This window comes from Engystomops pustulosus, chromosome 7 (assembly GCF_040894005.1).
Source record: "Engystomops pustulosus chromosome 7, aEngPut4.maternal, whole genome shotgun sequence".
Classification (NCBI taxonomy): Eukaryota; Metazoa; Chordata; class Amphibia; order Anura; family Leptodactylidae; genus Engystomops; species Engystomops pustulosus.
In genome coordinates, this window is record NC_092417.1 from 179,707,076 (window position 1) to 179,732,380 (window position 25,305).

General features: G+C 49.4%; 1 protein-coding gene across 16 annotated transcripts in view; it reads right to left on the minus strand.

Annotated features, from left to right (window-relative positions):
• Positions 1 to 24,942, minus strand: part of PPFIA1 (PTPRF interacting protein alpha 1) — a 67,681-nt gene extending 42,739 nt beyond the window's left edge. For 5 of the 16 annotated variants that reach the window (XM_072119116.1, XM_072119115.1, XM_072119118.1 and 2 more), the window contains exons 1-13: positions 24,655 to 24,937; positions 22,481 to 22,744; positions 11,416 to 11,517; positions 11,170 to 11,334; positions 9,782 to 9,856; positions 9,615 to 9,710; positions 7,856 to 8,077; positions 7,284 to 7,430; positions 7,065 to 7,199; positions 2,817 to 2,900; positions 2,318 to 2,449; positions 1,207 to 1,269; positions 394 to 473 (exon numbers count right to left, since the gene is read on the minus strand). In XM_072119116.1, coding sequence (XP_071975217.1) covers positions 394 to 473; positions 1,207 to 1,269; positions 2,318 to 2,449; positions 2,817 to 2,900; positions 7,065 to 7,199; positions 7,284 to 7,430; positions 7,856 to 8,077; positions 9,615 to 9,710; positions 9,782 to 9,856; positions 11,170 to 11,334; positions 11,416 to 11,517; positions 22,481 to 22,744 — 1,565 coding nt within the window. In that variant the 5' untranslated portion in view covers positions 24,655 to 24,937. Of the gene's footprint in view, positions 1 to 393; positions 474 to 1,206; positions 1,270 to 2,317; positions 2,450 to 2,816; positions 2,901 to 5,433; positions 5,509 to 7,064; positions 7,200 to 7,283; positions 7,431 to 7,843; positions 8,078 to 9,614; positions 9,711 to 9,781; positions 9,857 to 11,169; positions 11,335 to 11,415; positions 11,518 to 22,480; positions 22,745 to 24,654 lie in introns of all 16 variants that reach the window. The other 11 variants (XM_072119108.1, XM_072119113.1, XM_072119110.1 and 8 more) reach the window with 7 other exon arrangements.
• Between the last annotated feature and the right edge of the window lie 363 nt (positions 24,943 to 25,305).

A 25,305-nucleotide genomic window follows, 5' to 3' on the forward strand; every position in this document is an offset into this window, starting at 1 on the left:
ACATCTCTCCAGGGACAATACCAAACACTGACTGCAGAGAGCACAGAGCACAGCAGTGTGAGGTCTGATTACACATCTCTCCAGGGACAGTACATAACACTGACTGCAGAGAGCACAGAGCACAGCAGTGTGAGGTATGATTACACATCTCTCCAGGGAGAATACAGAACACTGGCTGCAGAGAGCACAGAGCACAGCAGTGTGAGGACACATCTCCAGTGCACTTGGAGAATCTACAATCATGGAATAAAAATCCATATATCACAGTCCTGCTGCTACTAACAACATACACAAAGGTCTGATCCAGCTGACAGGTTCCCTTTACCATACAGATACATGTATTTATACATATTATACATGTAATAGATAGTTTTGAGGGTGGTCTCTCCATACCTGTGATGAAGGGAAGCCGCCCGTATCCTGACCTGTTCGTTTTCCGCTCTGAGTGTCTCTATTTCCAGCAGTAGCTGCTCCTATAGACAGGAATGAATGAAGCCGGGTCTTGGTGACACAGACTTTGAAGTATTACTGTAAATTTACATGATTATTATATATAAGATGAGAAGGGAGAACCGGGTGATTAAGGGGGATGGGAGGGGGGGGGGGAGAGTTCCCTGCAGAGCATCGCACCTGGATATGGACATTATATGTATTGAAACGCGCCAGGACGCAGCAATGCAGGGGTTAATCTAGGTGTGGGCCATTGGACAATGTCCCAGGATATAAAAGTGATAAGAAATTATCTGATGTCCCACAAATCCTTCACGCAGGAATGGGGGGAAATAAAGTTTAATTGCTGCAGAATGAAAAAGTTTTGTAACTTTCTGATCCCAGCGATTCAGGATCTCTGCTTGCTGATAGTGAATAGAAACTGTAAGTTCTCATGATTAGTGAAATCAACTATCATCATGAAGCATGGAGGCTGATACATGGGATAAATCGGTGGATGTGGAGAACCTCCCGCGCTCCAGCCTTATACAAGGTTATGGAGGGATCATGGCATTTGTCTAGGGTCCAGTTCACATTTCTGTTAGGCCTCAGTTATTTCCTTCAGTTATTTTGAGTCTTGGTCTTGGTTAACAATAACTGATTGAAATAACAGAAAACCTAATGCTGATGTGAGCTGGGCCTAAGGGTCAGGCATATACTCATCACTGCTCCTAGGGACGGGTGATGAGTTCTGATTGTGGGTCCACCGGTACCGACCTTCTCATGCTGGATTTCCTCAATGAGCTTCTTGGCCGATTCTACGTCTCGGATGAGGGCGTTCTGGAACAGAGCACAGTATGGAAATTATTATTGTGCCAGACAAAGCCCCAGTGCATGGTCATCCCTGCTGACAGGTTCCCTGTAGCTCTATTCCTCACTTACCCAAAGAGGGTCTGGAGGACACAGGATCAAAACTGACGCCTTTCTCTAAAGCCTGTGGACCTGTTGATGGGTCCTTACGCTCCAGGGGCGGGGGAACCTACTTGTTATTTTGTTGACATCTCCGCAGGGTCACATTGTATCATGCCGGCTCCTGGAGGTAATGATATCAGTGACCCTGCGGAGAGGTTATTCTAAGTGTCCCCTTATATCTCAGCCTTAGATTACAGCTACAAGAGGGCCCCAGGAACCTCTCCTTACAGTCCAGCTTAGTAGCTTGTCCTGACCCTCCCCCCCCCATACCTGCTAGTATTACCTTGTCCTTCAGGACCACCACCCCCAGCCCCCAGGGCTTCCCCAAATATTATATAGGACCCCCATAAATAACCCTCCTCGCCCACCCCAATATATTATCAGCCTCCCCGGCATTACCTTGTCCTCCAGGGGCTCCCCATATATTATCAGGTCCAACCCCCCCCCCCCCCCACCATTACCTTGTCCACCAGCCCCCACCCCCCATATATTATCAGGTCCAACCCCCCCCCCCCCCCCACCATTACCTTGTCCTCCAGGACCCCACCCCCCATATATTATCAGCCCCCCCTAGTATTACCTTGTCCTCCAGGCCCCCCCATTTACCATCAGACTCCCCCCCCCCCCCCCCCGGCATTACCTTGTCCTCCAGGCCCCCCCCCCCATATATTATCAGCCTCCTCGGCATTACCTTGTCCTCCAGGACCCCCCCCCCCCATATATTATCAGCCTCCTCGGCATTACCTTGTCCTCCAGGCCCCCCCCCCCCATATATTATCAGTCCCCCCCCCAGCATTACCTTGTCCTCCAGGCCCCCCCCCCCCCCCCAGCATTACCTTGTCCTCCAGACCTCCCCCCCCCCCCCCCCGGCATTACCTTGTCCTCCAGCCCCCCCCCCCCCCCCCCCCGGCATTACCTTGTCCTCCAGGGACGCCATCCTCTCCTTCAGGTGGAGCTGTAACCGTTCATTGGACTCGGAGAGGAGTTTGTCCACGGTCTCGGACAGGCGCTTGTTGTGCTCCTCGTTCATCTTCTCCCTCTGCCGGGCCTGATATTGGGGGAGATTAGGGAGAGGGTCTTAGACATTGCACTCCGGATGCTTCCGCTGCAGCTTGTTGTCCGGGGGAGAGAGTCCGTCCTCCTTACAGGAGGCTTAATTTAGGCACTGATTTACTTAGAGCTAATCTTAGCAATGGTGCTAATGAATGTCAGCAGTGTCGGATTTACAAGTCATCTCGGCATGGAGACTACGCCAGGTGCCACATGTCAGCAGCCCCGACCACGGGGGGGGGGGGGGGGGGGGACGAGTGGCACAAAAACACAGGGGAAAAAACTTCCCTTCCTTGTAACATGTTACATGAGAGCCGTCTGTTGTCTATTGAAGCACAATGTGAATTCAGCCTTGTGTGTCTTACCCGTAGTAACTCCTGGTTCTTCTCCTCCAGCTGAGACTCCATCTGACGCAGCCGCTCCTCGATATTCCCGTGTCTCTCCTCGGCCTAAAGTCATAAAGACAGGAAGACGGAGCCGGTCATGTGTGCGGCACATGGCACAGAGGAGACACGTACAGGCACAGATACTGGTGACACTCTGCAATGTGCGGATAAGCAAACAGCAATAGTGCACGGCGGCAGTGACTGCTGGATACGACCCTGGTGGGGTGGGGGACGCAGATGACGCAAGGCACAAGATACGACCCCCTCAGTGATGAAATGAATGGGTGCAGGCATTAGAGGATGACAGCATAATGCAAGAATATGCCGTCACCTAATGATCGGTGAGGACCCAACATACAGGGTCCGGAATAAAAGGGGCCACAGTGCAGATTCTGCATGGATTCTGTGTACAACAGCGCCCCCCGGCTACCTGGAGGGGAACTACAGCGGCTTCTCATGACTGCTGCAGCTCCCAGTCCACTGCCCGGGATAAGAATAGATAATCGGATCAGAACTGGTCCGAAACCTTGACAAAGCTGAGGTGTCATCATATGATGAAAATAGCCCCTATACACAGGTCCGGGGTCCACAGAGCGGAATGTGATCATATCCCCCACTTTTCTGGATATGCAAATAACCCAACAAGAGTTTGCAGTTGGCATCAACACAATTATGTGTGAACACATCCCAAGTACCCCGGAAATATGACTTGGGATAACTCTCTCCCACTCTGCACCCAAATTAAAGCAATTTTCCGCATCATTTTGATTACACAGCCCCCAGGCAGAGCTATGCGTCTCCATATATACAGATAACTTCATCTGTCCCATACAAACATTTGGTTACTAGAAGGAGAGAGATGAAACTGTAGGCTCAGACTACACAGGGGCTTTCTGTAGTCTGAAACCATGGAGACACATAGACCTTGCCTAGGAGCTGCACACACAAATAAAACAGATATTTAATATAGGATTTTTTTTGTGTGGATGAATTAAGGGAAATCCACCATCAAAATCCATCCTGATGAACCAGGGACTCATAGATCCTGGCACCGCGGCTTTGGGCATCTTTTTACATTTGTTACCCATGGCCTTCTTTCTCAATCACCTGCACAGTGTAACAGCCTGTGAATCTGGTAACACCCCCCAGAGTCATTCTGGCTCATTAGCATGGTTTTAGAAGGGAGGAGGCCAAGGATAACTGACATAAGAAGATATTACAGTCACTGTGCCTGGATCTGTTAGTGTCGCTGTTGTATTCGGATGGATTTTCATGGTAGATTTCCTTTAGGGGCCCCTGCATGTGACTGCATGTGACTTGTGCTGCGAGTCCCTGTCGCTGCGCTGTACTGTAATCATGGTATTCAGTAGAGGACAATAGTCCTGCAGGGAATCCTCACATCACAGATGACTGATTCCACAATCCGATGTCACCACAGCGTTCAGTCCAGGACCAAATTCAGGAACCTGTCACCAGGGATCTCATCTTCACAAAACACAGGATGCAGAGGCCCATTACACCTGCAGTGCACATCTGCCTTTCTGCTTTCTCTAAGCATTTTCATTACAATATAAATGTTTATTATAACTTGCCTAGCACCTTGACAGAATCCTCTGTGTAGTCCCAGGGGTTGGGCTTTGGTTTGGATGCGTTTAAAAAAACATGTAACTTGTCTGTGCTGCTCACTCCTCAGCTCTCAGCCCCCACCGTTGTGCCCTGCACAGCTCCTCCCTGTGGAGAAGCGAGGAGCTGTACAGGAGCACAAAGGTGGGGGCTGAGAGCTGAGGAGTCTGCAGCACAGACAAGTTACATGTTTTTTGAAACGCATCCAAACCAAAGCCCAACCCCTGGGACTACACAGAGGATTCTGTCAGGGTGTAAAGTAAGTTATAACACACGATTATATTGTAATGAAAATGCTTAGAGAAAGCAGAAAGGAATATTTGCACTGCAGGTGTGATGGGCTTCTGCAACCTGTCTTTAGTAAAAAGGAGGTCCCTGGTGGCAGGTTCCCTTTAGGTGCAAAGCCCCTAAGGAACATCATGCACTGCCATTCATGGCCGGTGATATAACTCCCAGTGTTATCAGTCTATAATACATGTAGGGCACTGCGGGGCGCTGACTTGGCATCTGCTGTGAAAGTGAAGCCACACTCCGTGGTGTCCTACTCAATATTTATAGGGATGAAGAGTATCACTTCACTCAGGGCGATACGCATGACTGGTCAGCTGGGTGCCCTACTGCAGCCCCATGCCAAATCCTAGATGTCCCAATTTCCAATAACTTCTCCTTTACATACAATAAGTGCCCTGATGGCTGCTCTAAGGACCAAATGTCGCTGACAAGGTCAGTAGAGAAGGAACACAAGATAAAACCACAGAAGCTTCTGCACAGGGTTAGTTGTGTTAGCGGAAGCGAGACATGCAGAGTGCTCAATGGATGCGGTGCAGAGGCTCACTCAGTATGGCGGACACCTCCCAGCCATGGCATGGATTGTTAGGTACAGCCGCTGATGGGTGCATGGGTTCCCTTCACTGCCCCTTCATCAGAGAAAGCAATGGAGCAAGCATGGCAGATAACAGAGAGCGACGTCTACCTTCCTAGGCACAGGCGCATGTCCCAACGCCTTAGCTTCCTTAGCTGCAGGCTTTCCCGGAGGCAAAAGCTCAGACTACAGAGTCAGAGGACAAGAAAAGTGACAAACACACAGACGCACAGACTGGAGGCAGAGGCCGGGGCCAACATTGACTCAATTCTGGTTATTTCAGGTTATTTGGGACACGACAAAATGACATAGAATGGACGTGACGGGAAGAGCGACACGGAGGACGACCCCGCCAGCAAATACATGGACTCTGCAAAACTGTTCTCTGAGTTTTGCGCAGTTTGGTTAATCCTCCTGGAAATGCACAAGTATAAGGTAACAAGCTGAACATCCCAGAAGCAGCAGTATCAAAAGGACATCCACCAGTTTTACTGATGGTGAACGTGTCCTAGTAAGAAGTTTTCCTTCTTATTGTAACCCCCTTGTCCTGCTGGCCGTCCCACCCACCACCTGCTCTATGCACTGCTAGCAGGACAGGGGAATTAACTCTGAGCACCGCAGGCTAATTAGCATAATTTTTAACTCTATATTACCGCTATCGTGGCGGAACATTGTTCCTTAGGAACTTCTAATTAGGACACATCTACTATCAGTAAAATTGATGATAGATGTCCTTTAAAGGGAACCTATCAGATAACCCAACCCACATTACCTAAACATATCTTTGAAAGCAGCTATTATGTAGCAGTACAACTATCCCTATATTGTTCCTCCCCAGGCCTGGAAAGCTCCACAGTCCGTTGGTAAAGTTGACTCGCCAATCTATACATATTCCTGTTGTTCTGGCTCAGCCGCAACTCCATGGTACTGATTGACAATGGGCCTGCTTTCTATTCAGCCCAGTCAACTCGTCTCTGTTACATCATTCACCCCTCCCTCAGGAATAAGGAAGTCGCAGGCTGTGTGAGAGTCACTGAATTGGAATCAGCTCCCCGATTCAGAGTCACACAACCAGCGTCTCCCTCATTCCTGAGGGAAGGGAGAAAGAACTGGTGGCGTGGATGAGATGGACATGAATATGGCTGACTCCGCTCAATGGAAAGATAATGGAGTCACATGCGATCATTTGCACAGATTGTGAGTCATCTTCACCAACAGACTGTGGAACTTTACATTGGGAGGAACAATATAGGGATAGTTGTACTTCTGGATAATGGCAGTTTTCAGTTGTTTCGCTACTTTGGGTTAGTGTAACTGACAGGTTCCCTTTAAAGGGGCCGTCTTAAAATTTTAAGCCGTAGGTGAAAACCCTGCTGAGTGAGGGGGTCAGACCACTGTATTACAATATTCAGCTGTAAGAAGGTCAGTGCTGTTTATTTTATGAGGCGCCACTTACCTTAAAGGAAGGGTGAGCTGCCCATCTTCATCTGCTATCATTGCATGTCCATGACATGTTATTGCGGGAACACTACTGTGACCCCAGCTGACCTTATGGTTCAATTACACTTACATACTCAAAGTGAAGTGAATGGGGAGGGATGGGGAGAAACAGCTGCCAGGTGTCCTTATCCTCCTCCCTAGTACCAATAGCTGCTTTATGTGAATATCAGACATCTGCACCCAGCAGCAGAGCAGGTAAGTCATTGTACTTGGCGCAGGACTATTACATAGTCATCCCTCACCTTTGAGAGGGCCGCCACTCTCTGCGCCAGCTCAGCCTCCACCTCGGGCAGGGTTTCTGCTTTCCGTATCGTCTGCTGAAGCTTCTGCTCCGCCAGCTCCAGACGTTCCTGCAGCTGCCGGTTCTTTTCTTCACTCTATGGAGAAGATCACGGGTCAGTAATGCAGGTAGGTGGCTACATTACCATGTTCTACGAGTACCTACACTCCGGGTACATTACCTGTCGGAGTACCGATTCCTTGTTAGCAATCTCATTTTCAAGTTTATCATTGAGGTCGTGCACGGAGGTGGCTTCACGCTGTGCAGCGAGGTAGCGTTTTTCGAGAGTTGTGATCCTCTCTTCCATATCATCTTTCTGGGCCATGGCCTGAGAATACAACAGGAACATTACTGTCAATAGAAGACTCCCATCACACCCCCCGCCCCCAGTCACATGGGCCCCCCGCCTCTCCTGCGCCTCCCGTCACACGGGTCCCCGCACCTCCCGTGACAAAGGCCCCCCCCAGCCTCTCCGGCGCCTTCCGTCACACGGCCCCCGCCTCTCCTGCGCCTCCCGTCACACGGGTCCCCGCACCTCCCGTGACAAAGGCCCCCCCCCAGCCTCTCCGGCGCCTTCTGTCACACGGCCCCCCGCCTCTCCTGCGCCTCCCGTCACATGGGTCCCTGCACCTCCCGTGACAAAGGCCCCCCCAGCTTCTCCGGCACCTTCCGTCACACGGCCCCCGCCTCTCCTGCGCCTCCCGTCCCACGCCCCCCCTGCCTCTCATCACATGGGCCCACCTCTCGTCTCACCTCCCGTACGTCACGTTGCAGCTTCGTGTTCATCTCCTCAGATTTGATGAGGTCCTTCCGGGCCGTGTCCAGATCCTCCTCCAGCTCAGTGACGCGGTTGGACAGGATGGCGAGACGTTCCTTCATCTGACCCTGCTCCTTGGTCTGCTTCTCAATGACGTCCTGGAGCTCCATTACTTTGGACAGGTCCTCGTCCTGATTTAGAGAACCGTCTGATGATCTCTGTCGTAGAAAAGCAGAATGAATATATTTATGTAAGTGAATCCTCAGCATCATGAAGTTTGTGTTTCCCATATTAGTGTCTATTGATGAGAACAGTCTGTAACTCCTGCTGCTATAAGGAAACCAGTGAGGAGGAGGAAAGAGGCTGCTGCAAGGCACAGTATGAGGAAGAAGAAGAAAGAAGCAAGAAGGTATTATGGAGGAGAACAAGGCGTCAGAGGAGGAGGAGGAGGAGCAAGAAGGCGTCAGAGGAGGAGGAGCAAGAAGGCGTCAGAGGAGGAGGAGCAAGAAGGCGTCAGAGGAGGAGGAGCAAGAAGGCGTCAGAGGAGGAGGAGGAGGAGCAAGAAGGCGTCAGAGGAGGAGGAGGAGGAGCAAGAAGGCGTCAGAGGAGGAGGAGCAAGAAGGCGTCAGAGGAGAAGGAGCAAGAAGGCGTCAGAGGAGGAGGAGCAAGAAGGCGTCAGAGGAGGAGGAGCAAGAAGGCGTCAGAGGAGGAGGAGCAAGAAGGCGTCAGAGGAGGAGGAGGAGGAGCAAGAAGGCGTCAGAGGAGGAGGAGGAGGAGCAAGAAGGCGTCAGAGGAGGAGGAGGAGGAGCAAGAAGGCGTCAGAGGAGGAGGAGGAGGAGCAAGAAGGCGTCAGAGGAGGAGGAGGAGGAGCAAGAAGGCGTCAGAGGAGGAGGAGCAAGAAGGCGTCAGAGGAGGAGGAGCAAGAAGGCGTCAGAGGAGGAGGAGCAAGAAGGCGTCAGAGGAGGAGGAGCAAGAAGGCGTCAGAGGAGGAGGAGCAAGAAGGCGTCAGAGGAGGAGGAGCAAGAAGGCGTCAGAGGAGGAGGAGCAAGAAGGCGTCAGAGGAGGAGGAGCAAGAAGGCGTCAGAGGAGGAGGAGCAAGAAGGCGTCAGAGGAGGAGGAGCAAGAAGGCGTCAGAGGAGGAGGAGCAAGAAGGCGTCAGAGGAGGAGGAGCAAGAAGGCGTCAGAGGAGGAGGAGCAAGAAGGCGTCAGAGGAGGAGGAGCAAGAAGGCGTCAGAGGAGGAGGAGCAAGAAGGCGTCAGAGGAGGAGGAGCAAGAAGGCTGCGGCGGAAGATGTTGAATTAAGTAATAAATGAGTAAATAGAGTATATTATTTGGGGGTTTATCAGACGTCAGCTCATAGTGACATCACGTTGGCTAGAGGAAGCGATGGCGAAACGTACGTTGGGGTGCTGTGGTGGTGGTCTATTTTGGATATAATGTAACGCCCGGGTGGGTGAAGTGATTATCTGTACCTTTGTATGCATACCATGTTATGCCCACTTGTAATGTAATTGATTGTGAAGACCACCACCACACTCTTGTGTTTTTGTGGATTTTTATCACGCTTGTTTGGATTGCCTTGTTTTTTTTTGTTGCAAATAAATATTGGAAACATTGTCTCATTTTAAGCGGAGTTACAGTGTTTGTTTTATGGTTCACGATTACTTTTTCCTTTATGCTCATATTTGTATTATTATTGTGATTGGTATTAGGATTTATGCATTAGATTTGGGTATTTGCACGTTGGCGTCTTGCCTTGCCGTTGGTGTTTGGCGCGTTGTCCTGCTCGTTCTCTGTGGTGCCGTCATTGTAGTTCTTCTTCTGATTGTTCTGCTCTCGTGAGATCATGAGCTGAAGGGGTGAGAGCAGAGCGTTAGATTGTGCGTCTATATACACAGGACGAGGCGTCCGGCGCCGCTCACCTCTTTGTGCGTTACTGCCAGCTCTTCTTCCAATAAGCTGCACCTCTCCAGCGCCACTCGGAGGCGCTCTCGCACCTGCAAAGACGACGTCACATGAGACACAATTCATTGTAAAAGCTATAATAGATTTACATGAAAATCCACACGATGAGAAGCGACAATGTAACCAGCCGAATACCCTCAGAGGAGCGCGTCACGTGCCGGGACAGTAATGGCTTACACATGATGGATCGGCCTCGTTCCAAACTATTTAGAATATTTCTTAAAGGGGAATCAACACGTTAGACGAGGCCTGAAGAGCTGCACCGTGCAGGGTGGGGTAAATAGAGGCCATGTCATACAATGTATAAGGGAAACCCCTATAAAGAGGACCCGTCACCAGGATTTTGACCCCCCCTGACTAGCAATGCATGCTGATAAAGGGTTACAAGTCCTCCCCATATCACCTTAAATAAGCTGCCAGCGAGACCCTGTACTTTAATTACAGACGGTTTTCTGATATGCAAATTAGCTTTTCTGACTCATCTCTGGCAGCCTGAGAGAGGAGGAGTCAGAGATACCAGTAAGCCACACCCCATTATTGTGACTGACAGCTCTGGGTCTCTTCAAATCCCTGCTCTGCCTCCTTGTACTTAGGGACCGTCTGCTAATATTCAACTACAGACATATAAAGCTCTATGTACAGATGGGAAATATTGTGTCAATCTATTTACACGGTGCCTTGTGTTACATTCATGAAATGTGACCAGTGACATCATTGCAGGTCCTTCAGCCTTCTAATAATAGCAAACTGTACACCATGTATGTGATTACATGAGATCACAGCAGCCTCCATGGAGGATGGAGAGGAGTAGAAGTCCATGGAGGCTGCTGTGACTTCATGTGATCAGATACATGCATGGGGTACAGTTTGCCATTTTTAAGAGGCTAAAGTACCTGAGATGATGTCACTCTGGTCACATGACATGAACTGTGACCAGTAAGGAAGCATAGGGCATGGGGAGGATAAGATGGGAGGAGCCTGGCGAGCAGGAGACGCCCGCGCTGATGCCAGGGTATATAAAACAAAAGGTGATTTATGTAGATGTAAGCGAAACAATTTTTAGCTAAAAGAAGGGGGTGAGTCAGTGAATAGAGCTCTATAGGAACCTGTCAGACTGTCAGACTGAAATATGAAGCATTTTGGGGGGGGGGGGGGGAATAGAGCGGACACACCCATGTGAATAAGCCCTCTCCAGTAGTGGTGACAATCTCCTCTGCCTAAAGTAAACCATCAATCCAGAATCGGGGACTAATCCGAGCAAGAAAGGAAGCGAAACGCGTGGCTCTCAGGAAGCGGTTTCGGCCCCATTATAGTATTACGTAGCGTCAGTCACGGCGGCCGTCACCTTTTCATCTAGAGCTTTGTGATGTTCAAACAGAGACTTGAGCGCCTTCAGGACTTCCACTTCACTGGAGACACCGGCCGGGGACTGCGCCTGCCGCTTCACCACCGTCATCCTGAGCGAGCGCTCGTGCCGGGACACCAGGCACTCCAGATGTTCCAGGAGAAGCTGCAGAGAGATAGACAGACATGAGATCTGCCCCATGATACCCCCTGTACCTGCCCCTGCCCCTCCCAGCGCTGCTCATACCCGGGTGTTGTTCCTCTCCGCCTTCAGCTCTGCGATCTCTTCCTCGCGCTCCAGCATCTGCTCCCGGCAGATATTCAGCTCCTTGGTCAGCGCCGCAAACTCCTGCAAGACAAGGTGGACATCCATTCAGTGTTAGGCAATACCTCTGCTTGCAGCCAAACAAAAAAAACTCATTTAACACATGCATTGGCTAAAGCTGGACATGAACTTAAGGCTAATGTGCATAGAGGCCTCTGGGGAGAGGAGGATCGGGCGGCTCGATTTCAGCATGCCCAACCCTTCATAAGGCACCCGGCAGCAGCATTTCTCCCTCCATTTAAAGCTGTGGTAACATTTCATAAAAAAAGTGTATTATATGTATGATGTGAAGTTACACAATTATCCAATATACTTTCTGTATCAATTCCTCACGGTTTTATAGATCTCTGTTTGCTGTCATTCTATAGAAAGCTCCTATGTTTACTTTCATTGGATAAAAATTTGATCACAGTCACACAGGTGCACGGCTCGTTATATCGTACATCACATGACCAGGGATATAACGAGCCGTGCGCCTGTGTGACATCACATGACCAGGGATATAACGAGCCGTGCGCCTGTGTGACATCACATGACCAGGGATATAACGAGCCGTGCGCCTGTGTGACATCACATGACCAGGGATATAACGAGCCGTGCGCCTGTGTGACATCACATGACTAGGGATATAACGAGCCGTGCGCCTGTGTGACATCACATGACCAGGGATATAACAAGCCGTGCACCTGTGTGACATCACATGACCAGGGATATAACAAGCCGTGCACCTGTGTGACATCACATGACCGGGGATATAACGAGCCGTGCACCTGTGTGACATCACATGACCGGGGATATAACGAGCCGTGCACCTGTGCGACATCACATGACCAGGGATATAACGAGCCGTGCACCTGTGTGACATCACATGACCGGGGATATAATGAGCCGTGCACCTGTGTGACATCACATGACCGGGGATATAACGAGCCGTGCACCTGTGTGACATCACATGACCAGGGATATAACGAGCCGTGCGCCTGTGTGACATCACATGACCAGGGATATAACGAGCCGTGCACCTGTGTGACATCACATGACCGGGGATATAACGAGCCGTGCACCTGTGCGACATCACATGACCAGGGATATAACGAGCCGTGCACCTGTGTGACATCACATGACCGGGGATATAATGAGCCGTGCACCTGTGTGACATCACATGACCGGGGATATAACGAGCCGTGCACCTGTGTGACATCACATGACCAGGGATATAACGAGTTGTGCACCTGTGTGACATCACATGACCGGGGATATAACGAGCCGTGCACCTGTGTGACATCACATGACCGGGGATATAACGAGCCGTGCACCTGTGTGACATCACATGACCGGGGATATAACGAGCCGTGCACCTGTGTGACATCACATGACCAGGGATATAACGAGTTGTGCACCTGTGTGACATCACATGACCGGGGATATAACGAGCCGTGCACCTGTGTGACATCACATGACCGGGGATATAACGAGCCGTGCACCTGTGTGACATCACATGACCAGGGATATAACGAGCCGGGCACCTGTTTGACTATGGTCAGATTTCTATCCACTGGAAGGAAACACAAACTTTCTATAGAATGACAGCAAGCAGAGATCTAGAAGACATTATAGTATATTGGAATTGTAGATCTTCCAAACAAACAATAACATTAATTTGCTGGAATGGGACAATCCCTTTACGGCAGCCGGGCTGAGCGTGCACGTGCATGGGGCGGGTTGTTGGGAGTGTATACAGCACGCTCTCTCTATTACACAGGATTATCTGCCTATAATGTTTGGCCTGGTGACACGTGCACGCCTCCCCCATACACTGCTAGTAGTAATGCACTAGGCCGGACCATACAAGGCAATGCTTGCAGGTTGTGCTTTACCTGTTCCCGGCTGCGATGTGCTGCAGGAGGGCAGAACTGGCTGCACATTGTACACACACATAACAGCCAGCGGACCCTCCAGTGACCCCCCCAGTTATATGTGTGATCGGTCCACATATGGACACGGCAGGGATCCGTGTAGTTAGAGGACGGCACATGCTACACGGGGTGAGTGATGTCAATGAGCTGCGGAGCAGGCAGTCACACACAGGACACAATATACAGGGGGTGACCACTGCCAGTCTCCAGCACACAACACTCTGACCCTGGGGGTCCCACCCTTAGGACCTCCAGCAATCTTTCAGTTTCCTGAGCTGGAATCATTCAATGCATTGACATCATGTAAGAGGTTGGGGACCCCACAATCTGATACCAATGATCTACCCTAGGAATAGGCCATCAATATCAGCTGTATGACATCCCAGACCTAGTAAATCTCACCCTGCTGTACTTCAGTCTGAAGCTCCACCGATACACTGCAGCAGAGTCTCAGCTGTGAGAAGCATTGTACGAGTTCCCAGGCTCTGGATGTAAACATGAGGACTTTTCCCACCCTGTGATCAGGATGCCATCTCCATGGAGCTGACCCCCCCCCCCCCTCTATACCCCACTGGTGCCTGACCTAGAGACGGTCCTGGGGTAGGGACTGGCGGGCACTGACTGGTACAATGCAATCACAAATGTATAAACTCACAACAACAAAAACATCAACAGCAAAAACCTGAGCGCAGCCCAAGCGTTATCATAAAAGTGCCTGAAGTTTACTCGCTTCACCTTTCAACCCCAGCAGTAAATTCCTCCCTTTCTACGGAGGGTTAATGATTACACGGATCAATCTCCAGTCCTAGGGACCGTCACTGGGCAGAGGCGCGGGCGCCGAATATGTGCGGCGGATCTGTACAAACCGTAACCAGAGGGAAGGAATGGCCATTAGTCTCCGCTCTATAGAGTCTCAGTGCCTAGGGGGGTCAGGGGGTCCTGTGTACAAAGGGGGGGGCAGCAGCTGACACCGGTCATACCCGGGCACCGCAAACACGGATGACGGGGAGACAATGGACTATCCCAGACACCACCATGAGGTCAGCTACAATCCTCATAGATCTGTATGGGAGCCGCCGGGGTCCTGAGCCGCGCTCCACGTTATAAATCCACGTTTCATAGTCCTGCTGCTACTAACAACTTAAATATGGGTACGATTAGGTAAAAACTAGATGTAATTGAAAAAACACAAATTATGCTCCAAGAGTGAACACCACGAGCGGGTCTGCTACTAATAAAGCAGAGAGCATTAATGTCTTCCAGTTGCGCTGCATCCGAGTACAAGCATTGACATTTCCCGTCCAGACGTGAAGGGGTTACTGCCGCTCCACATTGTCTGGGAGAGGACAGCAGCAGGCCGTCCTCATCAGTCCCAGGGTGGTCCTCTCCCCTCGTCTGACCCAGTGACTGCTCCGCCGGGTCGCTCCAGGTGATCCCCTCCAGATGCCGAAGTCTTACAACAGATTTAATGTCATTTATTTGGGTTTTTACACGCGAGCGAACAATGAGGGAGGGGAAAAAAACCACAACAGATTGGATTACCGTCTGTTTACTACCTCCACTACTACTGGAGACTCACAGCTGATCCTGGAACAAGGCCCGGGCACAGAATACCAGCCAGGACCCATACAAGTGCCCATCATCCAGGGGACGGAAACTCAACCTGTGGCTCCATTCACTAGGGGGAAGCGTCCGCTGACCAGTGTGTTATCCCTTATGCTGTTGATAGGTGGATGACAACCCCTTTATTGAACCCCTTTAATACACACAGGGACAGGTAAGGTGACCGAGCAGCCCCTACATCCTGAGCCCAGAAGATGAAGCGGCAGGAGACACAAGGTTTCGGGTCTGGCTCTATAGTTGCCGGAGTCATTGGCTTCGGACCAAACCTGTGACCATCTGTTCATCCTGACACGGCGTCCGGACAGAGCGCTCTAATAATGGGATTAGCCCCTCGGCCGGAGGGGGACTCTCTCCGTAACGGGGCGGGAAGCTACAGTCAGAGGGGACCGTCTCCCTCCTGGCACCGGCTCCAGGAAAGAATTTACTTTACCCGCAGCGCCAAACAAAGACGCTACTGTACGAGATGGAGAGAGTAGCCTCCCCAGGAAACCCATTATCTGTCTGTCCCGAGAGCGGACCCCCGCCTAGGAATCTCCGCAGCCCGCGCAGGGTTCTGTGGTGACCCATTTGTATGGGGATGACACGGCGTGATGTGCGCGGTGCTGCATGTGCTCATTTACTGTGGTATAAATAGAAGCGCTCATCCCACACACTAAATAAAAGGCAATTAAACCTTCTAAATCATTCAAAGGAATGGGAACTGCTCGACTCGTTCTGTGCTGGGGAACACAATCTACTACTCTCTGGTATCAGCTGTGATGGGGAGCCGGGATCTGGACAGTCCGGAGAGCACCACAAACTTTACAGGAGGATGGATATCTATCCCCTACACACAGGATTTGGGAAGAACAGATTAGGGGACCCCCTTAGCTTCCTACAAGCCACTGACTGCTATGGTCTGCTATACAGGAGCGCTACATACTACAGGGCCCGGGACAGACTATATACTGTACATATAGACATTATAGGCCGAGGCTATACAATCTCCACACATCTGTGAGCATAACAAGGGGCTACATGTTGAGTTTGGCAAAATCCAGAGCGAGAGAGAGACGAAATCTGTGAAACAAATGGGCCTTAAAATTCCTAAAAAATAAAAAAAATAAAAACCAAGGCAGCGCAGCGTTACCTCGGGCGGACTTGGCCTCGGCAGCAACATCTGGACTCTATTAAATGGTCTCTGAAGCCGACTTAACACCTAGACCCCTCTAATCATTACTTTCTGCTCATTTCAGACGATTTTAACCCCCGTCCTTCCCTCCCCCAGCCCCTCACACCATCAATAAAGGGTTAAAAAGACTCCAAAGTAGAGACTCTGCTGCCATCTTTGATGTCCTAATCCTGCAGGTAGAGGAGACTTCAGTCATTTTACCAGAACAGGAAGAGTAATGATATTTCAGGATAATCTGGTTTAGGCTCAGGGCCGGGCCAATAACATGGCAGAGGGGGGGGGGGGGGGGTGTAAAATTAAAGTCACGTCTTTGTCATCTCCATTGAGGCCCCGTCAGTCTGATCTGCGTCACAGGCCTCTCATTATCCGCCGCCGAACAGATCCGGCCTTTATGTCTCCACGGAAAAGGGAATCGCAGGCCAAAAACTTACAAATTGGAGAATTAAAGTTTAAGTAAGACTCCTAACCTCTCCTCTCCTCTGATTAAACCGACAACTGGGTGTGGTCATTTATCTTGTCAAGGGGGAGTGTCCTTACATAATCTACACTGTCCGCACTGATCTATATAAGCTCGTCAGTTAGGTAACACCTAAGGCCGCGGTCACACGTGGCGTTTTGAACCAGTTTTTGTCTCGTTTTTAACCAGTCTGTCAAAAAAAGAATGCATTTTTGATCTGTTTTAATTAAGATGATTGGGAAAACCTGTCAAGAACGCATGCGGTTTTTGACAGACTGCTTAAAAACTGGCCCAAAACGAGATAATGAGACCAATGATGTCAGTAACCAATCACAGTGCAGCTCTCATTCTGCCAGGGCTGCTTGACAAATCAGAGCTGTGCTACGATTGGCGCACAGACGTGTCATCTAAGAGCAGCTTTGGTCGCCCATGGAAACCAATCAGAGCTCAGCTATGATTTTATAAACAGCTGTGGTAAAATGAAAGCTGAGCTCTGATTGGTCGTCCAGGGCGGCCAGAGAAGTTCTGATACTTCTGATGAGTCTCTCCCATGGTGCATGTTTGGTATAAAGCTTTATTAGTGCTCAATAAAACAGACAATTCACATAAGAGAGGCCTTTCAGAGCAACCAATCACAGCTAAGCTCTCATTTTAACAACTGCCCTGGGGAAAAAGAAAAATGTGCTGTGATTGGTTGCTATGGGAAACAAGGCCAATATGTCTGCCGGGCCGGATAATCGAGGGTCTAATTGATGTACAAATTGTTTGGAACCTCTGGAAGCAGTTCTGTCGAATCGAACAGCGAGAAATGATACAATCCTGTCATAAAAACAATGGGCGCCATTATGTGTGATGTAAAGCTGGGGTAACCTATATCACGTGCACTGATTGTCAATGGGGCGGTGCCTGACACAAGCTGGTTAAAGGTCTAAGGTCAGGTGGTTTGACCTTAATATTCATCACAGACAGCCCAAGAATCTCCTTCAAATGATTAACTGCAATCCTCACTCCATGCACAGCGCCGCACACTGTATAGTGGCTGTGCATGGTACTGCAGCTCACATACAATTACTTCAATATGGCCGATGGACAGGTGATAACACTGGCACCACAACCACTTCTGCCTGCTGACCATGGGGTGCAGGGGTGTCAGACCCGACCAATCCAGAATATAGGGGTAAGGAAAGGTTAGCAATGAATAGCACTGGAGTGTCCCTTTAATGCCGACCCCACAATATCATCTTCTCACGTTGGATATTTCTATCACACTCGCACGTCTATTACTAGATCACTTCTCGTTATTACTCAGACTTATTTTACATTAACGTGCGACTCAATTGTTCCAGAAACCATCTAATGTCAGAGAGACCTTAGATACATCCATGGCTGCGGGATAATCCGGCATCTTCCATCCTGTAGAATAAGAATGTGATGACATCAGGGAGACCTTAGATACATCCATGGCTGCGGGATGATCTGGAATCTTCCATCCTGCAGGATAAGAATGTGATGACATCAGGGAGACCTTGGATACATCCATGGCTGCAGGATGATCCGGCATCTTCCATCCTGCAGGATAAGAATGTGATGACATCAGGGAGACCTCTGCATTATCCGTGGCTGCAGGATGATCCGGCACCTTCCACCCTGCAGGATAAGAATGTGATGACATCAGGGAGACCTTGGATAGATCCATGGCTACGGGATGATCTGGCATCTTCCATCCTGCAGGATAAGAATGTGATGACATCAGGGAGACCTTGGATAGATCCATGGCTACGGGATGATCTGGCATCTTCCACCCTGCAGGATAAGAATGTGATGACATCAGGGAGACCTCTGCATTATCTGTGGCTGCGGGATGATCCGGCACCTTCCACCCTGCAGGATAAGAATGTGATGACATCAGGTAGACCTTGGATACATCCATGGCTGTAGGACGATCCGGCTTCTTCCAACCTGCAGGATAAGAATGTGATGACATCAGGGAGACCTTGGATACATCCATGGCTGCAGGATGATCCGGCACCTTCCACCCTGCAGGATAAGACTGTGATGACATCAGGGAGACCTCTGCATTATCCGTGGCTGCGGGATGATCCGGCATCTTCCAGAATAAGAGCATGATGACAGTAATCCCGGGAGCGGCGCACACACTATATGACAGGAGCCTTCAGCCGCCTCTATAGACCTGTCACTGAACATAAGCGCTGGCTGCCCTGACATAAGAGCGGCCCCGGGGCCCGGCCTTCCTCTATTCTCTTCTCAGACATCTTCAGCAGCTCCTGAAAGGATTTCTCTCTCACACCTCACTGACTCCGGCGCTCATGTGCTTCTCGGCAGAACACAGGTTTCCTTCAGAGCTGCGATTACAGGAAATATGCTATAAAAAGTCATCGGGAACAAACAGGAGGACGGGGTGTGAAAGCCGCAATGGAGGAGACCTCATATCTGAGACAATTCTTACTCGCTCCAAACTGGAGAAATATATAGTTATATATGTACATCCATGAGACACAGGTCACATGACTTGGGAAATCTCCCATCACAATCCATCCTGATAAAGCAGGGACATTACTCATAGATCCAGGCACCGGGACTGTGGTGTCTGCTTATAGTTCTTATCCATGGCCTCCCTCCCTTCTAATATCAACTTTTATAATTATGCTAAAGACCGCAGCCTCCTCTGTAATCAAGCTTTACAGGCTGTTACACAGTCTCCCGTTCCCCTGCTGTAACCTCAGTGGGAGCACAGTGTAACAGCCTGTGAAACCCCAAAGTTTAAAGGTTGATTTTAGAAGGAAGATTATATTATATTAGATGATTTAAGGATCTGTAAGTGTTCCTGGTCTATTGTGATGGTAGATTTCCTTTAACATGTACCAGCGCTATCCAAGACGGACAGAATACCGGCTGGCGTGGACGTCTCTGCAGTGGACCTGTATGTAACACATGAAGATTCACTGGAGACTTTGAGGCAGATTGTAGATCTCACCTCCCAGCAATTGTTTGCATGGAAAATTTTTAACATATCTTCAACATACTAACTTATCTGTAAATTCTGTCTTGGCAGTGCAATCCAAAACCACGAGGGGAAAAAAATTGGAATAATGAGAGTTGTGTTCTTTGTTTCGGATGGAAATATTGATGCGTGTAAAGGCCTTACCTTCTGCACAGACCTGGAGCCAATTCCGCTGTATACATACAAGTTGCTTCTGACAAACTCATCCCCTGTGTCTGCAGGATTTACTCTGTCCGTTCGCTTCAGCAGTTCTAGGTTCTGGCCTGTAAATCCTGAGTATGTTGGATGAAATATGTGACCCAGCCCTAGTTTCTGGACCTGTGACGTGTGCTAGACAATCCTAGGCTTATGCCCCATGCACATGGACAGGAATCGCAGCACAACTTTCATTCATTTAAGACTCCTCCACTCACATAATGGGGTCCCTAAAGAAAGACAACCCATGGAAGACCCTTTATAAGGCCTCATCCAAGAAGTCCAGTCACTTCCAGGCAGATCACACAACACATACTATTAGTTATCCTCTCAGATATATCTGTATGTGAGCAGCACCATAAACCATCTATATAGGAAGATATGATCCTCAAAGCTGCAGCGAGTGATGAGGAACTATGACCGGACTGCTGGGGGAATTTCACCTTTCCTGTAGTTCCCCTTAGACATCAGCGGACTATATGCGGTTTGATGATACTGTGCACGGTCCAGGTCTCTCCTGTGGTGTACAGGGAGGTAAACCATACACTGCAAAATCATGGCAACTCTAACAAGAGAGTCCCCGAGCAAGCAGACCCGTCCAGTACAGTAGTATAGACTCACCAGTACTGGTGCATTTACATGCAACCCCCTGCATTGGTCAGGGCATGCTGGGAGATGTAGTTTCACAATTGGAGGAGAGCCACAGGTCAAAGGTCACTGCTCCAGTGAAATCCCTGACCTCCATACACACTACATGGGTCTGAAAATGTTCTGTATGACAAGGACTTCTCCTGACTGATCAGCATAGGCCTAGACCCCCCCAGGCACTAAACCGCACTGTAATCTCCTGGATAATTGAACAATGGAAAAGCTCAGACTAACACAAGAGGCGAGCGCCGAAGAAAACCTCCTCCTCCTCCTCACTGTGACTTCTGCCAACACTACATTGCTGAGGAGAGATGCCAGCACACTGCTCCATACTGGAGGCGACTATGGAATATATACCGGAGAAGAAAGGAGACCGGCAGCAACAAATAGTCATCAAGTGCAGAAAGTGGGGTCTGAGCAACTAATCTAAGAGCTAGAGTCCCCTGAAAGGGTTAATCCTACGGTATATGACTTTGTAAAGCTGAACGCTGGAACTTCCACCAATTTGGAGAATGAAGGGGCACGACACTAGTGCGTCGTTCCCAGCACCCCCGACATGTGCAGGGTGACGCGATGCTTTATGAAACAAGTACAACACTTCCAGATCATTCACTGGAAAACTAACCGGACACAGACTCCACCAGCCAAGTGCACGAGGGCAGACTCTAACCTCTAGCTCTGCTACATGGCTACTTCTACCCCTGTAATCCAGATAATTCTACTGCCGGACGACCCCTTTACGTAGAGTCTTAGAAGCTGCGGCGCAACAAGCGGATGGTAGTTACACGGAAAATGATCCCCAAGAACGTTTGTTGGGGTCTGACCTCTAATGACCTTTATCCATGATGAAAGCAATGCGTCATCACACCTAAACATGTCCGAGCCTCCCTTAAAGACAAGGGGTCACAATCCCAATGCAAATCTAATACATAAAATAGGACGGCCATTGCTGTGCAGTGGAGCTGGATACATCTCAGGGTCATAACAGACCTCACAGCAGGTATGGACCCAAATTATCAGTCACCGGACAGCACTGTGCCCATATAGGATACGACCACCAGACGCACATCACCTGGGACATAGTATCACAGGTATAAACCCAACAAATAAAACTGTTTTAGAAGTGTATCCATTATATCAGACTTCTTCTTAAAGGGGTTGTGCCAGCCTTTCCTCCGGCACGCTCAGCAGTAAAAATGAAGTTTGGCTCCAGCTTTGCAAATTTATGACAATGGAAAATATTTGCCAATTATTTTATATTGGGCTACAATTATTTTTAGCCCCTTCCTAGAAAACAGCACATTTCCAGCCTCCTGTAACACCAGGACACATCCGACACAAGTCATCCTCAAAAGAGGGGAATTTAAAGGGGAAGTCTGACTCCTCGGCAATTCCACACTGATGCAGCACGGTATTATATGAACAACCCAGAGCCAATTGCCTGTAGCTGGTATGGTCTGGTGACAGTGAAGGGCAGGAGACTGCCGCAGCCAATCACAGGCCTCAGCGGTGTCATCCACACACACACGCCACTTCACTTATGAGGCCTGTGATTGGCTACTGCAGAAACCTGCAATTGAACATCACCCTATACAACTGGGACCAGATCAGCGACAATGGAATGGGGGAGACAGATGGAGCAGCCCTTAAAGAAAACGGTTTCGAAGTCTCAGTCGATTTACCATTTAGTCATTTGTATGCATTTCTCTACTTATCATGGGCAGCCTTAGACAGTCAGACGTCCTAGCAGCTAGCGGCCTGCCCCCCGTTCTCGGACCCCCATGTAGTATAGGCCACTTTTTCTTGCCTGATATTCAATCCAATCGCAGTTTGCCGGACCCCCTTGTAGTGTTTCTATGCAGATATCCCATATAGCAATGAAATCCACAGGAGAGAGGTCCGCCGCAATACTCAGGCCCACCACCAACCACACAGTGACCTCCAGCAGGACCTACCTGAGGCAGCGCCGTGTTGAGTTGTCTCTGTAGAGAGTCGCGCTCGTGCGATACTTCCTGTAACTTGCCCTGATTCAGCGCCAGCGTCTCCTGGGTCTCTCGCAGCGTGTCCAGCAGCCGGTCTCTCTCCTCCAGCATGGAAACCATCAGCTGCTCAAAGTGGGAATCGGAGTCAGTCTGCAGGGGGGAGCCGGATCCATGGCTGCCGTTCCCCCCCGGAGGCATCTCAGCCTCGCTGATGGTCGGCATCACCTCGCACATCATCTGTAAAGGAGACACGGAGATTAGTGACTTGTGATACAACAAACATTTCCTTTAAATATAAGAAACCCCAGAGCAGTCTGGCCCTGTTATATCCATTCCCGGGAGGGGTGCACCATATGGCGGTCACTCGGTATCACTCGGTCCTGCACAATATTGGCCTGAGAATGGGCAGAGCACTTGTTACAAATCCACTGCAGCGCCTCCAAAGGAAGAATTAAGTATTGCATGGTGCAGACTGAAAATACAGGGGGTGTCTGGTGTAGAAAACCCCTAAGTAAGGGGGTCCTCATCTCTGGTCCGGTGGAGGACTAGGACTGTGTAATACAGCAATTCCCCAGAGATGATGGCTGGAGGTCTCAGGAGGAGGACACCACGTGATCAGGTTCTACAGAACTCCATTAACAGGACTTATGTTTACATCATGACCGGACCGAGACCTCTCTCTGCTTCCCACAAGTCAACCACAGATTAGGAATCTCTCCACATCCTACTCAGACCTAAAACATCCCTAACAGCGGACGCTCCGCCCTGGTGATACAAGGAGCCGGGAATAACAAATGATAAAGTCACCCAATTATCCAACTTGTGACACTGTGGTCGGACCTTGCATATGGAAACCACACCCCCTCCCAGATGTTCTGGTTCTATACTGGTCCATAGACGCAGATATTGTTTATGGCTGTGTACATAGTCCATACAGCTGGGGATACAGAAGCTCCACATACACAGGGATCAATGTACGCAGCGCCCCGGTCACTACAACGTTATATGGTGCAGGAAGAGATAGTGACTGATGGGAGGGAGCTCCGGGTGACATATATCATATATGGGAAGCGATATAGGGGCATTGTGCGGTTCAGAGCCTCAAATAGGATCACTCATATAATGTAAAACCCCTTATACAACCTAAGGCAAATTCAGGACTCATTATGGGCATAAGAGTCCAGTAGGCGGTGCTTAAAGACCAAAAAACTACTAACTTCCAGGAAACTGTAATCCATAGAACATGTTGGGGGTTATGATCCTGCAGCAGCTTTAGAGCGAAGGTTTGGAGGATATCAGAAAGTACAGGCCAAATGTGGCCAATGTCTCTGAGCTAAGGGGGGGTTCATGAACCCGTCAGGTGACCTCCCATCAGCCAATGAATGGACGGTAACATATGCATTATAGTGATTGGATAATAATCATCACAAGTATGTATGTAATATGGTGTGTATACAGGGATGTACAGTATACGGCATAGATACGTAGTGTCATGCAGACATATGATGTTATACAGTATAATAAATCATACAGAATGTGACAGGTCACATGATGCGTGTGTATAATATGACATGTATAGTGTTACATCACACGTATGTATATGGCATAACTATATAGCGAGTCATGTAGACACATGATGTTATACAGTATGATAAATCACATATAGTATGAAATGTATATAATGTGACAGGTGGGTACAACATGTATCTGCCATCACGTGTAGACAGTACAATAAAACATATATGTGTTTAGTATGACATCTATATGGTAGTACAATGCATATAGTAATACATGACCTGTATGTATAGAATACAACCTGTATGTATGACATGTCTGTGTATAGTATATAATGTGTGTATATATATTATGTGTGTAGTATATAATATGTATATGTGAGGTCTGTTTATAGTACATGACATGTATATAGTATATAATATGTGTAGTATATGACATGTATATGTATAGTGTGACATATATGTAATGTATAACATATATGTGACGTCAGTTTGTAGTATGTACATGTATATGACAGGTCAGTGTGCAGTGTATAATATGTATATATATGTGAGTATGTGACGTCAGTGTGTAGTGTATGACGTGTATGTACGTGTTATATGACGTATACCGGCTCCCCTATGCTGTGTTACCTTGCTTGTCGCTCCCGGTCTCGCTCCACTATCCCGCTATCGGTGGTTCCGTTGAGCATGGACCGGGCCGGTGCGCTGGGGGCCCCCGGGGCCGCACAGGGGGAGATGGCGGCTCCAGGCGCGGGGCAGGAGGCGGGGATCCCCGGTGCGGTGTCCGGGATCGGTCAGGCCACCTCTCTATTCCCGGCATACACCGCGGCGCACAGTCGGTGCGTGACGTGCCCGGCATGCATTGCGTCACGCAGTAGGAGGAGTTTGGGAGCCGTTACCCGGGCGACGGGGGGACGGCCTGGCTCTGACACGGAACCAATCTGCGGAGGGGAGGCGGGGCAATGGGGGTGACGTGACGGGTAGTGGGCGTGGCCCGGGCTGTGCAGTCGCTGCTGTTCACACGAGACGGATTTATTTTTTTATTATTATTATTTTTTTTTCATCTAAACCAAAAGTGCTCTGAGAAAACGGGAAGGAGTCGGACTGGACTTATGTATCCCCGGTCACAGGTTCTGATTTTATGGGGGTTTCTTTCTTTCTCCTGCCCCAAAATCCCCAGGAAACCCCTTTAATAGAGCTGTCACCAACCAATGGATTACATCCAGTGCTATGGATCTGGTGTAGTCTACAACCACTGCGTTACCGATCCAATGTAACAAT